General features: G+C 38.1%; 1 protein-coding gene across 9 annotated transcripts in view; it reads right to left on the bottom strand.

The window, feature by feature from the left end:
• ICE2 (interactor of little elongation complex ELL subunit 2) overlaps window positions 1-21,447 on the bottom strand; it is an 82,917-nt gene extending 61,470 nt beyond the window's left edge. For 8 of the 9 annotated variants that reach the window (XR_013827061.1, XR_013827062.1, XR_013827063.1 and 5 more), the window contains exons 1-6: window positions 21,311-21,447; window positions 20,885-21,110; window positions 20,245-20,379; window positions 17,951-18,055; window positions 12,510-12,771; window positions 11,447-11,566 (exon numbers count right to left, since the gene is read on the bottom strand). Coding sequence is in view for 4 of the 9 variants with exons in the window: in XM_079912664.1 (XP_079768790.1) it covers window positions 11,447-11,566; window positions 12,510-12,771; window positions 17,951-18,055; window positions 20,245-20,285 (528 nt within the window). In the remaining 5 variants the exon portion in view is untranslated. Of the gene's footprint in view, window positions 1-11,446; window positions 11,567-12,509; window positions 12,772-17,950; window positions 18,056-20,244; window positions 20,380-20,884; window positions 21,111-21,310 lie in introns of those variants that run through there. The other variant, XM_079912667.1, reaches the window with a different exon arrangement.
• Between the last annotated feature and the right edge of the window lie 5,967 nt (window positions 21,448-27,414).

Here is a 27,414-nt window from a genome sequence, read left to right as displayed (position 1 = left end):
GTCCGCGTACCGCAAAAAAAAAAAAAAAAAAAAAAAGGTTAAGGGGCTTCCCTTGTGGTGCAGTGGTTAAGAATCCACCTGCCAATGCAGGGGACACAGGTTTGATCCCTGGTCCAGTAAGATTCCTCACACCACGGAACAACTAAGCCTGTGCACCACAACTACCGAGCCTATGCTCTAAAGCCTGTGAGCCACAACTACTGAAGCCCACGTGCCTAGAACCCGTGGTCTGCAAAAAGAGAAGCCATCACAATGAGAAGCCCGCACACCACAACAAAGAGTAGCCCCCGCTAGCCGCAACTAGAGGAAGCCCATGCGCAGCAATAAAGACCCAATGCAGCCATAAATAAATAAATAATAAATAAGTAAATAAAATCTATTAAGAAAATAATAAAAATGGTTAAGACAGTAAATTTTATGTTATGTGTATATTACCATAATTAAAAATTGTTTTTAAAAAAAGGAAGGATATTGACACATGCTATAACATGGGTGAATCTTGAAGACATTATGCTAAGTAAAATAAGCCAATCACAAAAGGACAAATATTGAAATGACTCCACTTATATAAAGTACCTAGTGAAGTTAAATTCATAGAAATAAAAAATAAAATGGTGATTGTCAGGGACTGGGGGGAAGAGGGAATGATGAGTTATTATTTAATGAATACAGAGTTTCAGTTTGGGACAATGGAAAAGTTTGGGAATGGATGATGAAAATCCACTTACAACAGTGCGCAAGTATTTAATGCCATTGAACTATCCTTAAAAATGGTTAAAATGGTAAATTTTATGTTATATATATATTTTACCACACCAAAAAAAGAGAGGGGCCTCCCTGGTGGCGCAGTGGTTGAGAGTCCGCCTGCCGATGCAGGGGACATGAGTTCATGCCCTGGTCCGGGAAGATCCCACATGCTGCGGAGTGACTAAGCCCGTGAGCCATGGCCGCTGAGCCTGCGCCTCCGGAGCCTGTGCTCCGCAACGGGAGAGGCCGCAACAGTGAGAGGCCCGCGTACCGCAAAAAAAAAAAAAGAGAGAGAAATGGAAGACAGACTGAAACCTAGGACGTTTGGGAATTCCAGAGAGAGAGTTGTGAAAACAAAAAAGAAGCAATAATTGAAAATGGCTGAGAATTTTCAAGAACTGATGATGGATTTGAATCTACAGATACAAGACACACAATGAAACAAGTAGAATTTTATTCTAATAAAGTACATTGTAATGAAACTGTAATACACCAAAAATTAAGAGCAGTCAGAAAGAAAAGGCAGATTCCCTAAAAGAAATGACAATTAAACAAACAATACACTTTTCAGTAATAATATGTGAGCCAGAAAAAGTAGAATTATATTATCAAACGCTGAGAAATAAAACAAACTGTCGACTTAGAACTATGTATGGAGCAAAACTATCTTATTAGAATGAGAACAAAATAAAAATATTTCCAGGTAACAAAGAAGAAGATTGTTCATTACCAAGAGACCTTCACCAAAGGAACATCTAGAACATATAACATTTCAGGAAAAATGAAGAGGATTTCAGAATGTAGATTTGAAAAGAGGAGATGGAAAGGCAAAAAAGATCCAAATTTGTAGATAAAAGAAGACAAACATTGTTCATATAAAATAATAATGTACCTAGGTTTTTTTACCTTTAAAAACCTAGGTTTTTAAACCTACGTAGGTTTAAAAAAGAGACAGCATCAAAACAATAATATCAGTGAGGAGGGATGTGATGAAAGTCAAAATGCTCTACGGTCTCTGTAGATGTATAGGTTAATAGAACTAAATAGAGTTGAGAAATTTACCCATAGGTCAGTGGTGACAAGGTAACTCAATAAGGAAAAAATTCATTGTGAAAATTCAAGAGTAACCACTAAGAACAACAACAACATCAAAAATGTATAAATTCCAATCAGTAGAGAGGGAAAAAAGAAGGGGGAAAAAGTCAATCTCCTCAAAAGAAGTCAAAGAAAGAAGTTTAGAAAAAGACAAATAGAAATCATAAACAGGTTTATATACATAAATTATCACAATGAATGTAAATGACTCAACTTTTTAATTAATAGGCAAGAGATGGTCAGATCTTATTTATTAAAAAGGCACTCTAGCTAAACATCATTTTAAGAGGTATTTGTTTCCATAATTAAAAATTATTTCTATAGTTCTATAGAATCTACAGAACTTTAATATAAGTTCTATAGATTCAAAGCAATCCCAATTAAAGTCCCACTTAGTTTTCTTTTAGAAATTTTGATTCCAAAGTAGTTTTTTTCTAGGAATTGACAAGCTGATTCCAAAGTTTTCATGGAAATGCAAAGAACCAATAAAAGCCAAAACAATTTTAAAAAAGCACAAAGTTGTAGGATTTCTACCAGATGGTTTCTTGTAGTCTTCCACTACAAGACACGGTGGTATTGGCATAAAGACAGAGATATAGATTAATGAAATAGATTAGAGTCATGAAATTGACCCACACATCATTGGTGAAAAGGCAATTTAATGAGGGGAAAAAATAGCTTTTTCAACCAATAGCGTGAAACGATTTCTCAACATTGGCACTACTGACGTTTTAGACCAGATAATTCTTTGTGTTGGGGGGGCAACCTTTACATTGCAGGATATTTAACAACATTCTTGGCTCTACCCACTAGATGCCAGAAGCACTCCTTCCTTGGTTATAAGAACCCAAAATATTTCTAGACATTACCATATGTCTGGTAGGAGGCAAAATCACTCTCAGTAGAGAATCACTATGCTTGAACAACGAGATATCCAGATGAAAGGAAAATTAACTTTGACCCAAACCTCACATCTTACACAAAAAAATAACTTGAAATTAACATACACACATTCACATAAAAGTTAAAACTATAAAACCTCTAGATCAGGGTTTCTCAACACAAGCACTACTGACATTTGAAGCTCCATAATTCTTTGCTGTGGGGGATGTTATATACATTGTAGGATGTTTAACAGCATCCCTGGCCTTTAGCCACTAGATACGAGTAATTCTCTGCCAGTTGTGACAATCAAAAGTATCTCCAGACACTGCTGAAGTCCCCTGCGTGGGGAGTGGGCACAAGGGTAAAGGAGTAAAAGTGACCTCGGATAAGAACCACTTGCGGTTGGCAAATATTTCTATGCTAGAACACATACAAGCACCAACCATAAAACACTTGCAAAAATTAGACTTCATTAAAATTAAAATTCTGTTTTTTGAGAGACTATTAAAAAAATTAAAAAGCATGTCACAAACTGGGAGAAAACTATACACACACACACACACACACACACACACACACACACGTATATATAAAACAGGTTTGTATTCAGAATATATAAAGAACTTTCAAAAATCAATAAAAATAAAAACCAATAAAATTAGCAAAAGATGTTAACAGACATTTCACAAAAGCCAATAAAAACACAAAAAAGATGTTCAAACATCACTGCTCTTTGGGGATATGCAAACTAAAGCCATAATGAGACACTACTACACACCATAGGTTGGCTAAAATTTAAAAAGATCAACAATGTTAAGTTTTAGCTAAAGTGTAGAACAACTGGAACTCTTATACATTCACTGTTGGCAGGAGTATAAAATAGTACATCCACTATGGAAAACAGCTTGGCAGTTTCTAATAAAATTTAACTTTGTACACTTGCCAGATGATCTATAAATACTATACCTAGTTATATACCCAAGAAAATGCAAATATATGCCCCCCAAAATCTTGTACAAGAATGTTCTTAATAGCTTTATTCAAAATTGCCCCAAACTGGAAATAACACAACTGCCCATCAACAGTTGAACTGGTAAACCAATTTTGGTATAACCATACAATAAAACAAAAAGGAATAAAAAGGAATACATTATGGATACTTGCATCAATGTGGATGAATCTCAAAAATGCTGACTGAAAGAAGTCAGACACAAAAGAATACACTGTGTGTGATTCAATTTTTATAAAACTCCAGAAAAGGCAAATCTAATCTATGGTGACAGAAAGCAAATCGGTGGTTTCCTAGGGCCATGGATGGAAAGAGGCACAGAGATCTTTTTAGTGTGATAGAAATACTCCATATCAGGACTTCCCTGGTGGCACAGTGGTTAAGAATCCACCTGCCAATGCAGGGGTGTATGGGTTTGATCCCTGGTCTGGGAATACCCCATGTGATACGGAGGAACTAAGCCCATGCGCCACAACTACTGAGCCTGTGCTTTAGAGCCCGCGAGCCACAACTACTGAGTCCGCGCACCACAACTACTGAAGCCCAAGCACCCTACAGCCCACGTGCCATAACTACTGAAGCCCACGTGCCATGACTACTGAAGCCCACGTGCTCTAGGGCCTGCGTGCTGCAACTACTGAAGCCCACGTGCCAAGAGCCCGTGCTCCGCAATGAGAGAAGCCCCCGCTTGCCGCAACAAAGACCCAACACAGCCAAAAATAAATAAAATTTAAAAAAATAGTAATAAAATACATTAAAAAAATAAAATATTATAAAAAAAGAAAAGAGAAAGAAATACTCCATATCATGGCTGGCGTCACGGTTACACAGGAAGACTCACTGACATGCACTTAAAATCGATTCTTATTGTATGTAAATTTTACCTCAGTAAAATTGATTTAAAGTTAAATATAGATTAAAAAGGGAGAGTTTATTCCTAGAAGAGAACATAGGCAAAACATTCTCTGACATAAATTGTACCAATGTTTTCTTAGGTCAGTCTCCCAAGGCAATAGCAATAAAAACAATATAAACAAATGGGACCTAATCAAACCTACAAACTTTTGCACAGCAAAGGAAACCATGAACATAATGAAAAGACAACATACAGAATGGGAGAAAATATTTGCAAACAATGTGACCAACAAGGGCCTAATTTCCAAAATATACAAACAGCTCATACAACTCAACAACAAAAAAACAAACAAGCCAATCCAAAAATGGGCAGAAGACCTAAATAAACATTTCTCCAAAGAAATATAGATGGCCAATAGGCACATGAAAAGATGGACAACACTGCTAATTATAAGAGAAATGCAAATCAAAACTACAATGAGGTACCACCCACACTGGTCAGAAAGGCCATCTTTAAAAAATCTGCAAACAACAAATGCTGGAGAGGGTGTGGAAAAAAGGGAACCCTCCTACACTGCTGGTGGGAATATAAGTTGATGCAGCCACTGTGGAAAACAGTAGGGAGGGACTTCCCTGGTGATCCAATGGGTAAGACTCTGAGCCCCCAATGTGTGGGGGGGCCCAGGTTCGATCCCTGGTCAGGGAACTAGATCCCGCATGCATGCTGCAGCTAAGAGTTCGCATGCCGCAACTAAGAGTCCACATGCTGCAACTAAAAGATTCCACATGCCGCAATGAAGATCCCACGTACCACAACTAAGACTCAGCGCAGCCAAAATAAATAAATAAAGAAAGAAATATCAAAAAAAAAGAAAGAAAGAAAACAGTAGAGAGGTTTCTCAGAAAACTAAAAATAGAATTACCATATCAGCCAGCAATCCCACTTCTGGGCACATATCCAGACAAAACTATAATTCAAAAAGATACATGCATCCCTATATTCATAGCAGCACTATTCACAGTAGCCAAGACACGGAAACAACCTAAATGTCCACCAACAGATGAATGGATAAAGAAGATGTGGTACAGATATACAATGGAATACTACTCAGCCATAAAAAAGAACAAAATAATGCCATTTGCAGCAACATGGATGCAACTAGAGATTATCATACTAAGTGAAGTCAGAAAGAGAAAGACAAATACCATATGATACCACTAATAATGGAATCTAAAATATGACACAAATGAAGCAATCTATGAAACAGAAACAGAATCACAGACATAGAGAACAGAGTGGTGGTTGCCAAGGGGGAGGAGGTTGGGGGAGGGATGGAGTGGGAGGTTGAGGTTAGCAGCTGTAAGCTTTTATATACAGAATGGATAAACAACAAGGTCCTACTGTATAGCATAGAGAACTATATTCAATATCCTATGATAAACCATAATGGAAAATAATATATTAAAAAAAAGAATGTAAAAAATGTATAACTGAATCACTTTGCTGTACAGCAGTTAATTAACAGAACATTGTAAATCAACTATACCTAAAAAAAAAGACAGAGTTTATTTAGTACATAATGGCTACACGTTCTAACAATATAAATGCAGTACTAAAAAAAGTACGGGAGAATGGTGAGAACATATGAAAAAAATTTTTCATGGTGAGAACATATGAAAAAATTTTTTCAAACTATTTTCAGAAATTCTATTGATTGGTGGCAATTGTATTATTCTGAGGCTGTTGTGAGTATAACGTGGGATAAAGCAAATGAGACACGTGGTAATTTTTTCTTTAAATGTACTTTTTCTAGCTCCATCTACTGAAAAAGTCTCATAAACACTGATCAACTCAGGTGCAGTGAGCATCCCCAGTGCCCAGACTGTAGTCTTGAAATGCCATTTCGCACTAAAAGAAACAAAGACTCTAGAAAATGTTTCCAGGGCTGGGATAGGAAATGTACAAAATAAGCCTCAAAGACTCCTAGAGTGACTCAAAAGCCAGTATGAAGACCCCATCACTGGTCAAAGTTGGTATTATCTGAGTTTCAAAAAGGATAATTGTAGCGGACTAAAACCCATCAAATGTGTTTAACTTCATGATTCCATAATAATATTTTTTTTAAAAAGTGATCACCATTGTAAAATAAGAAGGAACCAATTAATTTTGTCAAAACTGGTATATAAAGAATCTAGCACTTTTTCTGCTACATGAAATGGGGAGCCAAAGAGTAGATGAGGAAAAACATATCTTAATAAAATTATTCCAACTAATGAATAAAAATAAATGACGCAATTAGAATTTTACAATTTTTCAAACCCCAGTGAATGAATAAATCTGGCATTAAGCATCAATAGCTACTAACATCACAAAAAACAATCAGACATTATGTGCCACCTGATTAAAGAAAACACTACCATCTATATGTTCAAACCCTTTGGCAAGACTGTAATTCTGATCAAGCTTCTGGATCCAGTTCACAATTTGTAAGAAATAAAGAGGAAAAAAGAACACGTTGAACATCATCATGAATATATAGTTATCAAAATCTAGACCGTGGGAAACTCAAAAGGTCAAATGACCCAGGTTTTTGAAAAGATAAAGTTTAAAGAAAAAAAATATGGAGGGGGATCTTGTAGATTAAAAAAGCTGTTTTATCAAATAAAAGAAAAAACTCCCAATGTAGTCTCCCTTATCCATGGGGGATATATTCCAAGACCCTCAGTGGATGTCTGAAATCGTGGATAAGACTGAATATCATTTCCTATTCATACATACCTATGATAAAGTTTAATTTAAAAATTAGGCACAGTAAGAGATTAGCAACAATAACTAATAATAAAATAAAAACAGAACAATTATAGCAATATTGTAATAAGTTATATGAATGTGGTAACTTTCTCTCTCTCAAAATATCTTACAAATTTAATGTCTTTTCAATCTTAACTAAGCACCTATCATGTGCTGCAGCTGTAACTTTTGCAGTTTGAGGTGTGACAGCAGAACATGAATTTCTTTTTCCTTTGTTATAATTTCATGGATAGAAGATTCGTTCTTACTGCAGATCTTAGTAACTGCAGCATATGATTTTTGTTCTTTCCTTACTAAGTTGAGAACTTTCGCCTTTTCACTGAAAGGAAACACTTTGCGGCTTCTTTTTGGCATACCCAAACTGCCAGCATCGCTACTCTTGCACTTTGGAGCCGATATCAAGTAAAATAAGGGTGACTTGAACACAAGCACTGTGATACCCTGAAAGTCCATCTGATAACCAAGGTGGCTACTAAGAGATTAATGGGTGGGATATACTAGACAGAAGGATAATTCACATTGTGGGTGGGGTAGAGCGGGACTGTGAGAGACTTCATCACACTACTCAGAATGGTGTGTGATGAAGTATTTCTGGAATTTCCATTTGTGGGTAACTGACACGGAGTAAAGCAAAACCAAGATTAAGGGGGGACTACTGTACAACCCATAAAACTTTTGTATTTAGGATATACAAAACCTCCCACATATCAGTAACAAAAAGATGGAAAATCAAGTAGAATAAAGGGCAAAACTTGAACACTCAATTCACAGGAAATGACCAAGAAACATAGGAAAAGGTATAGTCTTATAAATATAGCACCCTATCCTCTAGATTGGTTAAAACTAAAATGACTGTAAGTATCAATTGTTGAGGATATGGAGTAAAAACCTCTCAAACACTGCTGAGTACAATGTAAACTGGCATGACCACTTTGGAAAACAGTCTAACATTATCTATTGAAGTTGAAGATACGCATACTCTATAACCCAACGATTTCATTCCTAGTCATATACCCAGTAGATATGTGTGTACATGTGCAGCAAGAGACATGTATGAGAATTTTCACAGGGGCACTGCTTACAATAGCTCAAAACTGGAAACAGCCCAGATTTTGATCAACAGAATAAACCAGTTTACTTATAGATGTACAGAAATAAAAATGAATGAAATACAACTACACACATACATACATATGAATCTCACAAACATACTATTGAGTAAAGGAAGAATTCTGTTCACATAAAAGAGCAAAAGAATTCACATAAAATTCAAACACAGGCAAAAGAAAACTTGAATTATCAAAAAAAAAATTTTCTTAAAGGCATGGAAATGATCAAACCAAACTTGGCACAGTGATTATTTCTTCAACAAGGGAAAATGTTATTATCTAGGAGGGATACACAGGGGCCTTCTAGGTTACTGGTAATGTTTTATTTCTTGACTTGGAAGAGAGTTACATAGGTGTTCACTATATAATTATTTGTTAAGCTGTACATATTTGTTCTAAATACTTTTGCATAGGTACATTACATTTCATAATATAAAATTAAAATTTTAAAACAATAAAAAGGTTAGAAAAAGATCAGTGAGTCTTTGGGGTAAGATGTAAAGTGTAATAAGACAATGTGCTGCCAAGTCAACCTGGCTTTTTAAAAAGCAAGACCTAATGCTGACTGCTAGCTATCAAATAATGTACTCTGTTCATAAACAGTTTTATATTCACTTAACAAGTAATTATACTGGGCACTTACTGTGTGCCAGGCATTATTCCAGTGACTGGGAACACCCCAGTGCGCAAACAGTACTTACATACAAGTGTTAGGGAGAAAGACAACAAACAAAACATGGTAAAGGAAATGCTGCGGGTGATGCTACTTTTTATGCGGTAATTAGGAGTATCCTCAGTGATAGCTGGCAACTGAACAGAGAGAGACTTAAAGGAATCAAGGAACTAATCCATGCAGGTATCTGGGGAACAGCTTGCCAGAAAGATGGGAACAGCCAAAGAAAGGCCTTAAGGCAGGACCGTGCTTGCTGTATTCAAGAGACACAAAGAGGTCAGGAGGCTGGAACAGAATAACTGAGAGGAACACGCAGGAGATGAAGCAGGCTTGGGGTGGTGGTGGTGAGGAGGCAGGATCATGTAGGGCACTGCAGAACTTTCTAAAGACTGTCTCTTCCTGAGTGAGATGAGAAGCCATTTGAAACCAGCAAAATGAGGGGATGTGATTTATGTTTTAAAACCATCATTGTGGGCTTCCCTGGTGGCACAGTGGTTGAGAATCTGCCTGCCAATGCAAGGGACACAGGTTTGAGCCCTGGCCCGGGAAGATCCCACATGCCGTGGAGCAACTAAGCCCGTGCACCACAAGTACTGAGCCTGCGCTCTAGAGCCTGAGAGCCATGACTACTGAAGCCTGCGCGCCTAGAGCCCATGCTCCACAACAAGAGAAGCCAACACAATGAGAAACCTGCACACTACAACAAAGAGTAGCCCCCACTCACAGCAACTAGAGAAAGCCTGTGCACAGCAATGAAGACCCAACACAGCCAAAAATAAATAAATAAATTTTAAAAATTAAAAAAATAAACCATACATGATAAAATTGATAAATTTGAAATAAATAAATAAATAAAACTACTCACTGTACAAGACAATGTGATATACTTAATAGTATTGAACGCTACACTTAAAAATGGTTAAGATAGGGCTTCCCTGGTGGCACAGTGGTTGAGAGTCCGCCTGCTGATGCAGGGGACACGGCTTCGTGCCCCGGTCCGGGAAGATCCCACATGCCGTGGAGCGGCTGGGCCCGTGAGCCATGGCCGTTGAGCCTGCGCGTCCGGAGCCTGTGCTCCGCAACAGGAGAGGCCACAACAGTGAGAGGCCTGCGTACCGAAGAAAAAAAAAAAGTGTTTGTTTTAAAGTAGAACTTATACCCTCTGCTGTCCTCCAATTTATAATGAGCACTTTTTTAAAAAGCTGTGCTAAAATACCCTTAAAACCTACTATCTTAACCTTTTTGGGTTTTTTTTTTGCGGTACGCGGGCCTCTCACTGTTGCGGCCTCTCCCGTTGCACAGGCTCCGGGCTCAGTGGCCATGGCTCACGGGCCACCAGGGAAGCCCTGACTAGTTTTAAAGGCTTAAAAAAAAAATTCAGACTGGTGTTGGTGTTTCTAGATGAATTCTACTACAACTCTACTATTAAGTTACTATTCAAGTAGTGTACTCTAAATTTTTCCTACGCCCACTACATGATGGGAGGATTTACATGCTTTGCTAATAAATGTGCATGAAACAGATAGTTAGTGGGAAGCATAAAACAGATAGTTGGAAGCATAAAACAGATAGTTAGTGGGAAGCAGCAGCATAGCACAGGGATATCAGCTCCGTGCTTTGCGACAGCCTAGAGGGGTGGGATAGGGAGGGTGGGAGGGAGGCTCAAGAGGGAGGGGATATGGGGATATACGTATGCATATGGCTGATTCACTGTGTTCTACAACAGAAACACACACAGTATTGTGAAGAAATTATACTCCAATAAAGATGCATTAAAAAAATAAATGATAATTGCCCTCAAAAAAAATTAAAAAATAAACCTGCATGAATCATTTAAGTATCAAAAAATTATTTGATGAAATTTATCATCCGGTGGCTGGTTACCATGAAAATAGTGAATATAAATTTATATGACTAGGTTCTAAAGGACCATACAGAATTTTAAGGACCAATATAACTCCTTAAACCCCATTCTCTCGCAAGGGAAATCAGTGCATCAGATCAAACCATCCATATGAGTAAAATATAACTCAAATACAGTAGATCATTAAAAGAAAAAAACATGAATATACTATAGTACCTGATTTTGAGGTGTCAGTATTTCTATTATTTAAATACATGATGAATAAAAGACCTACAGAAATTTGGTCTCTAATTTGACAATATTAACATGTGCTTTTGGAAAATCATCACACATTTTAAAATGCTGCTATTGCATATTACTTGGCTGTTTGAGTAAATGTGATTTTTTTTTTTTTTACCTCTGTGAAGAGACGAGCGTCATCAGAAAGCATATTATAATCCTGTGCACATTTCTTTGCAGAATTCTGCAAAAATTTTAGGAATTCTGTAACTTCTTCATTCACATGTTTTTTCATATCCTGATTTAAAAAAAAAGTAGACATATCTTAGAATAAGAAGCTTGGTTAAAAACAATCACTTCTCAATTGCTGCACTAATAATATGGACTTAAAGTATCATGTCCAAAGCAGAAATCACAAAAAAGTTCATTCCACAAAAAGAGAAAAGCTAATGACTAATGCTACAATATATGATTAGGAATTAATAAGCTCATTTTATAAAATGCTCTTAACATAAAAAGGACAAACACCCAAATGGAAAAATAAGCAAACATATAAATATGCAAGTTACAAAAGAAGAATTAGAAATGGCTTATAAACACATGGAAAATGCTTATTTTCATTAGTAACCACTGTAAGTTAATATAAAACAAGAGATTGCCATTTTTTCCATATCAAATTAGAGGCAAAAAAAATAATGTTCATTGTTAGTGAAGATATTTTGAAAGAAACCTTCTTACAGTACTGGTACATACAAATTGGTTTAAACTTTTTTTCAGAACAATTTACTCGTGTGTAACTGCAGATCAAAGCCTTAAAAACATGTATAGTTTTTGATCTGGTAATTATATTTTTAAGAATTTATCTTAAGGAAACAATCATAGATATGAACAAAGAGTTTGCAACAATGACATTCAGCACAGCATCACTTACCTAATCGAGAATTTGGTAACTACTTAATTAAAGTAATAATTAACAAAAATTTTAAAGTGGTTCAAGGTGCAAGGTAAAGTTCTACTGCTAGTACTTAATATGAACTGGGGTGAAATATACTCAGAACTAGAGCAAAATGCCTCGACTATAATAGAAACAATAGAATTAAAGCACCAATGTTCTGTCAATTAAACTCCTTATAGTTTCCATTTTTATTAATGTGATTGCACCTAAAAACATAAAAGCAAATTTCAAATATTTCCTAACTTTTAAATATTTTTTAACTGACGCTGAAGAAAACAATACATACCAAGTACTGCAAGTATTCATTTTTATTTATTCCAACAGCTTTGGAACTCACAGGGATTTTTGCATATTTAACCAACAAATCCACATAATTCCTCTGCTCTCTCTGTGAGAAACGAGAGAAACGAGGATAAGGAACTCTTGGTTTTGGAAGAAGAACCATTCCAACTGTGGTTTTCACTTTTTCCTTTGCTTGAGTTGCTGAACTAACTGCCGGCTCAGTTTCTACGGAACTTGCTGAGGCATTCAAATTTTCTCCTATACGTCTGGGGAAAAAAAATACAATTTACAAATATGTGCTTTTCACATGAAGATTACTATCATGAAACTTCATGATTCTCAATCACCAGGGAGAATACAGAGTGATTAACAGAGTAAATTCTGGATTATTATCTAACTCTGCCACCTGCATTTTGATGTTTAGCCATTTAGTATAAATTAAGTATTCTGCAGGATAGGATCACATTACAAGTTTACCTTCAATTACCTGATGGAGAGGAAGAGGCAAAATCCTTAGACAAGTTATTCAATTTGGAAGCTTCCTCCCTTTATTGAAGAGGGGTAAATCACTCTTGCTAGTTATATATGCAGGTATTTTGTGTTTACATTTTATTACAATTCAAGTTGTTTTTTAATACCTAAAGTCTTCAATAAGATATATCAGTTAATGCAGTGAACAAAAGCCACTAAGAGCAGGATATGTTGGGGTCACAAACTTGAAGTTCACAAATTCACTGAGATTCTAAATTTTCTGGTTTCCTCTGCTTTAATTATCTCAAGAATTTAAAAGAAAATCCCAACACTCTGTGATATATTTTATGGAAATAACAGTGGTTTTAAAAAAGTTGTATAATCCTCTATCACTCATGCACATGGCTGAGTTTATGGAAATGTCTTTATGTTTTGTATAGATACAAAAGAGAAATCTTGGCACATCTATAATGAAATACACTACAGGAAAAACTGGTGAGTAGCTAGAGAACCTGTTACCCTATCTGTTTATGAAAGCCTACCCCAAATTTGAAAAAAAATCAGCTTACTACCCCAATTAAGGTATATGACACAAATTTCTTATCTTGTAAATAATCTGTCTCTATTGCTGCTATTCAGTGTTATAACCTACATTTTTCATAAGAAAGTCTTAAAGTACACACACACACACACACACACACACACACACACATGAAACTACATTTCCTTAGCCTCTACAACTTCAATTTCCACCACAGTAATGATTTGGTTCCAAACTAAAAAGCGTGAGTTAAGCCCCATCCAAAGCTACCATTAATTTGTTTTAGATCAACGTTAAAATATTAGAATAAATACGATAAAAATTTCAAAATTCTTTAAAAAAAGACTTAGAGCCCTCAAATAAGGCAAAATATTCAACATTACTCTTTTAGAGCTAAACTCTGGATGTAAAACTAACCAAGAGAGCAGGTTAGTAAATGGAAAAAGAATTTTGGAAATTAAAATAAGGATGCTTAGATTGGCTCTGAAAATAATACAGGTGAAAGAAGACATACTTAGCTACTAAAGTTTCTCCAATAACTGCATAAAAATAAGCATATTTTAGGTTAACAAAATGAATATTAACTGCTGATCTTGGGAGAAATGTATTACAGCAAATTGATTTCTCACTAGAAAATGTCTTGAGAGCTATTCAAACCTAACAGTATTGTGTCCGCAATTCTTAACAATACTGCTTCACAGCTGTCTCTCTGAATATGAGAACATGTCTGTCCTTGTGACACAAACTGGCAAATTTAATTAAGCTGCTGCAGCAACAAGATGCTGACTCAGATACGCCAGAGTAGGAATGTCAAGAAATTCTAGCAGTTTAAATTGGCTACATTCAGCAAAGAATGAAACGGCAGCACATCAAGATCATTTCTGTGTGCAGCGCTGTCAAAATCTTCATCAGGGTGCAAGCCAAAAGCATCTGATGGGTTTTTTCTATCCACATTTACAGCATTATATTTTATTTAAGTTGATGGTTTGAAGTTTTCTCCCTTCATTTTGTCAACTCTCCTTTTTTACTTTAAGTCTCTATGAAAAAAAGGCAGAATTCAAAAGTTTTCGTTTCCTATGCTTTAAGTCTCCTGGTTTGGGTAGCTTCTTTAAGTAGCATTTGGAAATGGTACTTCTAGCCTCCATCTAAAGTCTACCTGTACCTCCTGAATTTGATTTACTTATATACATTAAACATGTTAAAATTTCTTCTTTTTCTTCTTTTTTGTGTATTTGAAGCTTCTTTCCCCTTTGTTGGCTTAAAACTCAGTTATAAATATCAATAACCAGAAACTAATTTTTTTTTTTTAATTTTGGCTGCATTGGGTCTTCGTTGCTGCGCACAGGCTTTCTCTAGTTGCAGCGAGCAAGGGCTGTGCAGGCTTCTCATTGCGGTGTCTTCTCTTCGTTGCAGAGCATGGGCTCTAGGCACATGGGCTTCAGTAGTTGTGGCACGCGGGCTCAGCAGTTGTGGCTCATGGGCTCAGCAGTTGTGGCTCATGGGCTCTAGAGCACAAGCTCAGTAGTTGTGGCGCACAGGCTTAGTTGCTCTGCGGCATGTGGGATCTTCCTGGACCAGGGTTCGAACCCCTGTTCCTTGCACTGGCAGGCGGATTCCCAACCACTGCGCCACCAGCGAAGTCCCCAGAAACTAATTTTTAAAAGGCAAATATTTACCTTTCAGTGGAGGGAAAAGGGTTGAATAAAAACCTCATATTGTTGAAAGTAGCATAATTAGAGGTATCAATATTTTCCCAAATATGTTTTTATAGAAAACAAAATACAAAATTAGGGCTAATAAATTTACATTCTTCCGAGTCTTTTTTTGTTTTTTTCTTCCTGGTTTTTTCATCAAGAAAACTGTGGTAATTTAATATAGTCTGAAAATCCATTCTTACTATAATAAAACTAAAGGTTAGCAAAAAAGACTAGAAACATACGAAATCAATGACTTGTGTCTTTATTTCTTCTATGCTAAAAGGTGTATTATACTAACAAATTATTTTGTGCTATATAGAAATCTAAAGAAAAACAAGTGATATTCTAAGAAAAAAAGATTTTAGGTGTTAAGTGTACTCAACTTCCAGTAGGACGTCCTCTCCCTTACAAATTTCAGACTATAATCCACGCTTGGGATATGCTGAATAGAACCGGATTTGAAAAGGACCATAAAATAATTAAGAAGCAGTAGCAAGGGACGTCCCTGGTGGGGCAGTAGTTGAGAATCTGCCTGCCAATGCAGGGGACATGGGTTCGATCCCTGGTCCAGGAAGATTCCACATGCCGCGGAGCAACTAAGCCTGTGCGCCACAACTACTGAGCCTGTGCTCTAGAGCCACAACTACTGAAGCCCGCGTACCTAGAGCCCGTGCTCCACAAGAGAAGCCACCGCAATGAGAAGGCCACGCACCACAACAAAGAGTAGCCCCCATCCGCCACAACTAGAGAAAGCTCACGCGCAGCAACGAAGACCCAATGCAGCCAAAAAAAAAAAAAAGATGCTCATTGTTTCTAACAGTAAAGGAATGGAAACAATCTAAATGAGTATCAGTGGTAGCAATTAATTGATTTCACTAAGAAATACCACTGTCACCAGAAAACTAGGAGGAAAATTAGAGTGAGATATCTCTATGGTCAAGAGCTCATTGCTGATTTTAAGAGGAGCAGTTTTAGTAGCCTAGTGAGGGCAAAAGGCAGATTACAGTGGAATGCTCAGTGAAAGCACGTGCAATGGGATACGCAATAAAGGGAAGGGTTTTTTTTTCCATCCTGTTTTTTTTTTTTTTTTCCGGTACACGGGCCTCTCACTGTTGTGGCCTCTCCCGTTGCGGAGCACAGGCTCCGGATGCACAGGCTCAGCGGCCATGGCTCACGGGGCTAGTCGCTCCGTGGCACGTGGGATCTTCCCGGACCGGGGCACGAACCCGTGTCCCCTGCATCGGCAGACAGTCTCTCAACCACTGCGCCACCAGGGAGCCCCCTCCGTCCCGTTTTTTAAATTGATTCTCCAAATCTGTCTTTTGGCTGGAGAGTTTAATCCATTTAAAGTAATTATTGGGAGGGAGGGACTCAGCAATGTTATTTTGTTAATTGTTTTTGGTATGTCTTATAGATTTTTTGTCCCTCATTTCCTCCCAGCAAGCATATACAAGTATTTAAAGAAGTCTAAGTACAAATGAGAGAAGAGCTAAGAAAGCAACTAGGAGGGAATGTGGAACCCAGGGACTGAGATGGGACAAACTTGAGCATGTTTAAATATTGGTCAAGAGAGAACAAAGAGGGACTTCCCTGGCAGTCCAGTGGTTAGGACTCTGCGCTTCCACTGCAGGGGGCATGGGTTCGATCCCTGGTATGGGAACTAAGATCCCACAAGCTGAGCGGCATGGCTTAAAAAAAAGAGAGACAGGAGTTAAGAGGGGATGCTAATTGACAGAAAGGGTACTGAAAAGGCAGGAAAAGATGGGGTCCCATTCCATGCAGAGGCTACAAGTATGATTCCTCCATTGCAAAAGGAGTGGAGAAAGGATGAAAGTTAAAAATTAAGCTCCCCTAGGGGAGCCCCCCAATTCCTCATTTGGCATATTTTCACTGCTTTCTAGTAAACTTGATTAGTTTTAAGATTCATCCACAATAGAGTTGAAACAGGTAATCACAAAGGAAAGAAGAGCTGTTACAGGCAAGTAAGCAGTGAGAAGGGAAAATCATCACTTAATAGGCATTTTCATACCAGAAAAAAACTCTATGGCAATTTGGTGGTATCTATTAAAATATAAAATGTTTATAGAATCTGCCCAAACAATTCAATTTCTATGAATTTATCTTACAGAAATAATTACAAGAACTTTATAAATGTTACTGTTTAAAATCCCAAAGAAAGAGGAACACAAACATTTTGCAATGTAAAACTAGCTAAAATAATTAAAAGTATCTCTGTATAGTAAAATAATATGCAACCATTAAGAAGACTGAGTTAATGTAGGGGCACAAAATACCCAAACTATTACTTTAAATGAAAAAAGCAAATTGCAAAACAGTTTTATAGTGTTTACAGCATTTTACAGCATTTATGGTGTGATCCCCCACCCCTTCTTTCGGCCATGCCACACGGCTTGTGGGATCTTAGTTCCCTGACCAGGGATTGAACCTGGGCCCTCAGCAGTGAAAGCACAGCGTCCTAACCACAGGTCTGCTAGGGAAGTCCCCCCATTTTTGTTTTAATATGTATCTGTTCATGAGTGGAGAGAAAGGTCTGAAAAGATATATATGCACACCAAAGAGTGGTCACTTTTTGGTACTGAGTTCTTCTATTTTTTAATTTCTACATTTCTATAATTTGAATTTATCATGGTGGATATAGATACATATAAAACTTCAACTATCAGGAAAATAACAATCAAATATGGAAATAAATAACCAAATAAATAAACATATTACCTGCTAGATAAAATACACAGTTCTTTTAAACTTGGAGCCATGGAATGATCTTTATAATTTTCTCGAGAGAAAAATGTCTTAAGGCCATTTTTGGGGGAAACATCCCTGTAAAACAAAGTAATTTACTTGAATTTGACAATTCAAAATTTCATGCTAGATTAACAAGCATAATGGTACAATTGTAATTTAAAACTACCTGTCCCCTACATCCCCTTTCCCAGAAAATCACCTCAATAATTTTAATTCCATGTGTGAGTTTAGATGTTTTACTTCTTGGATAGTTTTTAACCTAGGCCCATTCTGAAATTCTCCAATTCCAACAATCAGCCTTGCTTTTTCCTTTAGTACCCAACTAAATGCCAGAGATACTTGAGAGTTAAAGACAGAACAGACTGAAGTATCATAAAGGGTCTGTCAGGGGCAAGGCTCACCTCAGGCTCTGTGGCATAACATTAAGATGTTTGATTGCTGAAAGAAAATGCTTCTTAACCTATTTTTGTCTCATTCACTATTGTGCTCAGCCAAAAAACACTACAAAGACTGATTATCCAACGTTTTTTGTTAACTTGGCAAATGTGATAAATGGTGTGCCTCTACTAAAACTACTTGCAAGGTCATATATGATTTTCTATACTGTAATTAATTTACAGACTAACATACTATAGTCAATGCTTTCTGTATAGTAAGCATCCAATAAATGCTGGTTGAACGAAAGAATTTAAAAATTAAACACACTGAGAACAATTAATCTAGGGAGAACAAAAATTAGAAGGTCCTTTTCTGTAGAAAAGGACCATTCCAAGGACTGTAATACTGTGCAAAGGCTCTAAACCACGTTTGGTTTCACAATGTCAATGATATAGAAGAGCATCTGTTCTGCATTTGAACACATTTTTTATGGCAAGGAGCATAAATGTGCGTACCTCTTAAAACTTACAACAGAAAAATCTAGTCAAATGGCACCTTTGGCTGGCCCATTACTAAAATGGGAAATTCTCGCATATTTGCTCCATACTCATTTCTTACTGTTTTAAAAGTGTTTATCTAAAAACAATAATTAAGGTATTAATGATAAATCTAAAAAGTCTTATTTGTTATGCACCGGGGTAGTTTCTTAGTACTTGCTATTGTGCTGTATCTGTGACATCTCATTAAATTCTAAAGTTTTTGCATAACATACAAAAACAAAGTCATGGGCCTCAGGAATTGTGAGCTCCTTGGAGGAAACACTGTTTTCAATAAACAAATACTTATTGAACACATATTGGTTGTATTTATTTGATAAACTTGACATGTTACACTTTGTAAATTTAAGGTGTACAGCATGTTACTTTGATAACATTTCTATATTGTAATATGATTGCCACTGAATCAATATTTATCACATTACATAATTATAGACAATATCATTGTCTATATGCATTATACTAGAGGATGTAGTGATTGAATCTTCTGAGTCAGGTACTATTTCAGTCATCTTTGTAATCTCTTGTAACTTTTGTATTCTCCTCCGCTAGCACACTCCTTCGTTAGTAGAGTAGATGCTCACTAAATGTGTGTTAAATTGATCTAAAGCAGCACACACATTAGATTTCTACATAGCCACCATATTACTTAATAAAGTTCTCTATTTGTAAAGTTCTCATACACTTCTAAAATAGTCTATGCACTTATATTATGACTTGATATAGATTCCAATATAACAAAAAGAAGCTTGCCTATTCTTAAAAAAAGGTTCTTGAACGCAGGAAAGTTCCAGCATCTCTCCTTTACTAAGATCAACAATAAATACATGATGGAGTTATACCTAGAAGCAATCTAAGTGCTGAATTGTTATCACTTTAGGAGAGGAAGTGCAGTCAAAGATAACTCAAAAGTGCCAAGCAGGTGTAGATAAGAACGGGTAGGGCTTCCCTGGTGGCGCAGTGGTTGGGAGTCCGCCTGCCGATGCAGGGGACACGGGTTCGTGTCCTGGTTCGGGAAGATCCCGCGTGCCGCGGAGCGGCTGGGCCCGTGAGCCATGGCCGCTGGGCCGGCGCGTTCGGAGCCTGTGCTCCGCAGCGGGAGAGGCCACAGCGGTGAAGGGCCCGCGTACCGAAAAAATAATAATAATTAAAAAAAAAAAAAAAAAAAAAAAGAACGGGGTAGATGAGAATGGGGTAAACTCTAAGCCACTGTACTTATCTTCTTTCTGTTTCCTCCAGATCTCTCCAGGCCAGACACCCTCCTTTCCTAATGCAGCCACCAGACCCACTTCAATCCTCTTTAGGAGATTACAAACAGATGTGACTCACCAGTTCAGCCTTGGTTCACCCATGGCCATCATGGAGCTCATATTCCTAGATTTCTGCTTCACTCTAGTTCACAATTCTGCTGCCTGGCAGTGTAGGCTCCTAAGGAGGCAGGATGTCTCTAGAATTTTCACTCAACTGAGTAAAAAACCAAAGGTCAAGAACAAAAGCAGGTGACTGGCTGGACCAGATACTGTTAACTCAGATGAGTCAAGAACCTGTTCCTAACCACCTCAATCGACACAGACACGTAAAATAGAAAAGGGCAGACAGACGAATATTCCCAAGGTCTTTGAGGCAGAACAGCGAAGCTAACATAGGATCAGTCCTTCTCCATTTAACTTATTCCAGGAACGTCACGAAAGAAGACCGAAACAGAATGGTGTTCTCATTGCTCACATACAAGATCCCAGAATTGGGCTGTATGTCTTGACTCAGTCCCCTGCCCCGACTCCCTTATTGTCAAAATAAATCTTGCTTCCATTTTCCCAACCATACATTATTATGGGGCAGATTCTGGCAAGCAACGAAGGACAAAAGCTATCTGGATGTCAAGAATCTTTCAAAGAGAACCTCACTTTTGGAGGAGACTGAGGGCCAGATAACTTAAGTGACATTTCACGGGATCACTTAGAGGACTCACCAGCACTAGAAATCTGGCTTGCATCTGGCCTGAACGTCAACACTGCATGTTCAGTGCTTCTCCTGCCACCCCGTGCGGATAAAGAGTTTGTGAGCAACGGACAGTCAAACGTAGGAGTCGATCTCTCAGTAGCGGGCGTGCCTCACCTGCTCCCACTTAATCCACCTCCCACGCTTCTGCCCGGTGAGGGGCTGGGGCGGGAGAGCCGATGAAGGCACAAGGAAGGCTGAGGGAAAGGGAACCAAAGGAAAAACAAGGTTCTAGAAATGCTGTAAATCGGTGAGCAAAGACAGGGGAGGGGACCGCGCCAGCACCAGGTTCGAAGGGTCCTGGCCCGGCCTAGGGGCCGCCATGTTCCCTCCTCCCGCCCCTCACAAGCGCGCCCTCCCCGCCGAGTCTCTGCAACAAAGCAGCCTTGCCGCCCACCTCGTGGTCCGCGGCGTCTCCGCCCCGAACCGCGACCTGGACCCTAATGAAACAGCTACACGCCCGTACAACCCACACCTCTCTGTCGCGCGCCTCGGGAAGGCCTTATTTAAAGGACATGGCCGCGCCGCCTCGGCCTTGCGTGGTGACGTCATCAGCGACGCAGCGGGCGGGGCCCGTGCGACTCGAGAGGGCCGTCCCCCGCCTCCCCCTCCTTCCCCCGCCCCCTTCCCGCCTCCTCCCCGCCCCCGGACTCCTGGTAGATTCCGCTGGAAACTGTGAGACAGGGGTTGCTGGAGTTCACCTTGAGGGCTGGGGGGCTATGTATTGTCCTAGAGAGTCCTCGACCTTGAGGAGATCATAAACTGGAAGGAGGACAGTACAGTACAGTACTGGAAAGACCCAGACTTGGTTGTGACCTTAAGTGTCTTAACTGACTCATCAATAAAATGGAGATATCATAAGCACCTACTTAGTAGGGTTTTTTGAAAGGATTAAATGAAATAAGGGATGAAGCTGTGCTCAGCACAGTTACCTGGCACGCAGTAGCATCTCCACTCCATTCTCCTCCCATTTTAGATGTCATTTTCTACCAGCGGTCACTCTGGCTCTTACACTCACTAAGTGTAAGATTTTCACTCACTCAGGAAAGATTTATTGAGCACTTATACTTCGTGCTTGGTGCTGCGTACACATAGGACTCGGAGCCAATACTGGTTTTTCCAAGAGCTTTTGATCATTGGGAATCTAAGATATACACATTAAATAATTACAAAATAAAATACAAAGTGATGAGCTACATAAGAAAGGTATTATAGAAAAGATTGTGTGAGTTCAGGGAGGGAGAGAAATCACTAGTGAGAGAAACAGAAAGCAGCTTTGACTAGCTAAAGACATCTACTGAGCACTTATGTCAGTTACCACTTTGGGCACTTGACATGTCAGCCCATTTGAAGAATTTGAGGTATGTGGATGATGGAAAAGGATGGTTCTAGATAGAGACCAGCACAGGGAGCTGCATAAACCTACTACATGAACAGAGTCCAGTTTGTGTGCTAGCAGGAAAGCATGTTCTAAAGTTTAGAATGATTTGTGATATTGTTTAAAATTATGTTTACATAAAAATCATACGTATGTGAAAAATCTCCCTTGAATACAGGGACCCTTAGGTAATTTACTTTGCTTGCATTACAAGGTCTCTGAAGAGCAGTAGAGGAAAGGGTTTGGAAAATTAGGTTGGGAATAGAACACAGAAGACCTTATAAGCCAGAGTAAGGATCTTGATTTTATTGTATAAGAAATGGGATGCTGAGGGGAGAGAGGAGCTTATAAGGAGAGGAATGACACAATCAGAGCTTCTGTGTTTTAGGAATGTTTATCTGGCAATGTATTGAATGATTTGTAGGGAAGAGGCCACTTAGGAGACAGTGCTTGTGGATGCTTGCAAATCAACTGGTGCAGTGCCCAGCACTGTGGGGCAGCATTTCTTATTAGGTGAGCGATGCTGACTCACGCGCTAGGACAGAGATGGACATCAAGGCAGTGTAGAAGTTTAAGAATTGGGTACTATCTCGCAAAGCATGCAGTCGGAGTTGGGAGTCATGTCCTAGTCTTCAGTAACTGTTCAAGTGAAAGAGCAATACCATATGATATCTCTTACATGTGGAATCTAAAATATGACTCAAATGAACCTATCTACAAAACAGAAGACTCACAGACATAGAGAACAGACTTGTGGTTGCCAAGGGGCAGGGGGCATGGAGGAAGGATGGAGTGGGAGGTTGGGATTACCGGATGTAAACTATTATATAGAGAATGGATAAACAACAAGGTCCTATGGTATAGCACAGGGAACTATATTCAATGTCCTGTGATAAACCATGATGGAAAAGAATATTAAAAAAAAAGTATATATATATATATATATATATATATATATATATGAAACACTTTGCTGTACAGAAGAAATTTACACAACATTGTAAATCAGCTATGCATCAATAAAATAAAAATTAAATATTTCCTTTAAAAAAAAAAAACTGCTCAAGAATTGTTGAAGCACTCATGCTGCTGGGGTGCACCAGCCCATAGTAGTGTGGCATGGTAACGTCACCAGACATGGCCTGTGTTGAGATTACAGATTATCATCAGTTTGCTCTGGTCCAGTGTATCTGAGTGCCAGTGGTTACAAGAAGGAACTTTGGAGATTATGTAGTCCAACTCTCTTGTCTTCCTGATAAGGAGACTGAGGCCCACTTTGTCAAGTGACTTTTCCAACATTTACGTGATCAGTGGTAAAGCTGATACTACAAATCAGGTCTCATAACCTTTGCCATTAAAATGTTAAGTCTACGCATCCTTCCCTCTTTACACGCTACTTTGTAAACCAGAAGCAGTTTAATGAAAAGAACATGGATTTTTGGAGTCCGGCAGATATAGGTTTGTATCTCAGTTTTCCTGCTTACTGGCAGTGTGATCCCAGACATGTTGTGTTGCCTCTTTGGGCCTCAGTTTCCTCATCTGGGTAATGGGTGAGGTAATATCTCACCTACAGGATTGTTGTGAGGATTAGAAGTAACATGTAAAAATTTCACTACAAAGAGTAAATGCTCAACAAGTAGTAGCTATTAGTATACACTTTCATGCCAAAGACAAACAAGCAAATACATTTGACCACTCACGGTGGTGGTGGCATTGTTTAACAAATGATTATAATACAGTATAAACAGGAAATGATATACGCTGCCAACTAAAGAATGTCGCTCTCCATCTGGCTCTACAAGGATTAGGTAATTAGCCACTGTAGCCGTTGAACTGTAACACACCCTGAAAGGAGTTCAGGGCAGAGATCAGGAATGAGACACTCTGTGTTCTGGGTAAACTGGCAGAGCAAGCCTTTAGAGAGTTAGATATTTTCAGAAGAAATTTTTTATGAACCTGGATTCTTGCATCTTCCCATACTTAGAAAATCCCTAAAACCATTACCTAAGCTGTCTGTTCCTTGTGACTGGCAGCAACCTTCTACCGAGACATGTGCTTCATTGCACATACCCCACTTCGACAGAATCACATATATACTGACCTCTCCCCTCACCTCTTTGGAGCAGTTTCTCAGAGCTATCAGAGAGGCTGTGTCCTGGGCTATACTCCTCAGTAAGTCCCTAAATAAAACTGAAACTCATAGCTCTCATGTTGTTTCTATTTCAGTCGACCACACACACACACACACACACACACACACACACACACAATTATAGATTCTATGGGAACACAATGAGGAAGGAACTCATTCTGACAGACAATTTATAGACTACTTCAGAGAAAAAATTTAATTTATATTGGGTCTTGAAGGATGAGTAGGAGTTCACTGGGTTGAGAAGGGGCTGTGGTTTTGGGGGTGTGAAGAGCCCAGAAGTGTGAAACAGTGCTGCGTGTTGCAGGGAGGGGAACAGCTACTGTATTGCCTTGTGGGGGAAGTGGAGGCCATTGGACTGGACAGGGGAGGAGGGGCCTGAGAGGGTCTTCATGCCATGCTAGAGAACTTGGAACTTTGGACTTTATTCTCTGGGTGATAGGGAAACCACTGTGTGTGTGTGTGTGTGTGTGCGCGCGCGCGTGTGTATGTGTGTGTGTCTGTAAAACAGCTTTATTGAGGTGTAATCTATGTGCCATAAAATTCACTCACTTAGTTATCATTCACTAATTTTTAGTACATGTACAGTTGTGCAACCATCAACACTACCAAGTTTTAGCACATTTCCATTGCCTTGAAAAATCCCGTGTGCTCTTTTGTAGTTAATCTCTCTTCCCATCCCCAGCCCCAGGACAAACACTAAACTGCTTGTGATTCTACAGACTTGCCTTTTCTGGACATTTCATGTAAATGAAATCATACAATATATAGTCTTTTGCATCCAGATTCTTTCTCCTAGTAGATTATCCATTTTTGAGGATCATCCACGTAGTAGCAAGCATTAGCAGTTGTTTTGTTGCTGAATAGTAGAATGACATTTATGTATATGCCCCAAGTATTTTATCCCTTCAACACTTGATGGATGTTAGATGGTTTCCACTTTATATATATATAGCTATTATGAGTAATATTGGTATGAACATTTGTATACAAGTCTTTGTGTGAACTTTGTGTTTTCATTTCCCTTGGGCAGATACCTAGGAATAGAATTGTTGGGTTGTATGGTAAATTTGTGTTCAACATTTTAAGACACTGCCAAACTGTTTTCCAAAGTGATTGTTCCATTTTATTCTGTGGATGTTCAAGCAGAAAAAAGATTTGGTTTCCATTTCTTCTAAACTGAGAAATAAACAAACTCCAGAGTTGAATGAGAAGCCAATCTCTTTTTGAAAGAATTGATAACAGTAGTTACTTGAGTTTATGTTTCAGTGGACCACAATTTCAAAAATAACTCTTAAAACTGCAAGCACCTGGCTAAGTGAAGTTATCAGAGTTGTTCTAGATGTGTATTTCTTTAGACCAAATCAAGACAGAGAAATGTGCAAGATCATCTATTTTTTATCAGTACCAAGTTATTTTCCTACCTCTCAGCTGACGAGCTTCCTTTGCTTGATCTGGGGTGAACTTGGCCTTGGAGAGTTTATGGCTGGTAACTACTTCACTCAGGGAATTACTTCATGAATTTACAATCATCCATAAGGCCCTTTCAAAGTGAGAATCCAGAAATAGCCCTCTAGCAAAGAGGTTTCAATCTAGTAATTGATTCAGAAACTAGTGGGGGAAATACTGTTGCCAATAGTAGTTTGTTCAAATCAGGCTTTTCAGCAATAAATGGTATTTCAAGTGGGGAGGAATTATTATTACTCCTGAAAACCAGAAAAATACTGGCTATGCTGTGTTTGGGATATACTGTGTCAGAACAGAACGGCTAAAGTATTCAAATTTTTCTACTCAGAAGATGATAATTTCTATAGTATATTTTGTTGTATTCTGTATAAGATTGTCCCTGGGCTAAAAAAAAACCCAGAAATAACTGTTCATCTGAATGCTGGTCTTCTTTTAAAATTTTTTTAAATAGAAGTATAGTTGATTTATAATGCTGTGTTAGTTTCTGGTGTAAAGCAAAGTGATTCAGTTATAAATAAATAAATATATATATTCTTTTTCATATTCTTTTCCATTGTGGTTTATTACAGATATCGAATATAGTTTCCTGTGCTATTCAGTAGAATCTTATTGTTTATGTATTTTATATACGGTAGTTTGTAATTGCTAATCCCAAACTCCTAATTTATCCCTCCCCCACCCTCTTTCCTCTTTGGTAACCATAAATTTGTCTTCTATGTCTGTGACTCTGTTTCTGTTTTGTAAGTAAGTTCATTTGTATCATATTTTAGATTCCACATATAAGTGACATCATATGGTATTTGTCTTTCTCTGACTTATTTCACTTAATATGATAATCTCTAGGTTCATCCATGTTGCTGCAAATGACATTATTTAATTCTTTTTTATGGCTGAATAGTATTCCATTAGATATATACCACATCTTCTTTATCCATTCATCTGTCAGTGGACATTTAGGTTGCTTCCACGTCTTGGCTATTGTAAATAGTGCTGCTATGAATGTTGGGTTGCATGTATCTTTTTGAATTAGAGTTTCCTCCAGATATATGCCCAGGAGTGGGACTGCTGAATCACATGGCAACTCTATTTTTAGTTTTTTAAGAAACCTCCGTACTGTTTTCCACAGTGGCTGCACCAATTTACATGCTCACCAGTGTAGGAGGGTTTCCTTTTCTCCACACCCTCTTTATGAATGCTGGTCTTTTACAGGTAGCACCTAACTATCCCACAGAGAGAAGGTAATGATAGCAGAAATAATTCCAAGTGGATAACTAAATAATTATTTATATTTGTCTTTACAATAAAGTGTGCATTTTATGGGAGGGGTAAAGAGAGAATGGTAGAGGATGGATGTGAGACTTGTTAGGAGGTGACTATCATAATTAATTGTGAGGCTAAAATTAATTTTTGTTCTCTAAGCACAGAACAATTCATAGTTGAAGCAACTTCCCCCCACAAAGAAATCATTCTGGAATTAAAAATACTGTTTGAGAAGTCTATCAAG

This window comes from Stenella coeruleoalba (assembly GCF_951394435.1).
Source record: "Stenella coeruleoalba genome assembly, chromosome: 2".
NCBI classification, from domain to species: Eukaryota; Metazoa; Chordata; class Mammalia; order Artiodactyla; family Delphinidae; genus Stenella; species Stenella coeruleoalba.
The sequence above is the reverse complement of the archived record's forward strand: the minus strand, read 5'-3'. Positions and strand labels throughout refer to the sequence as shown.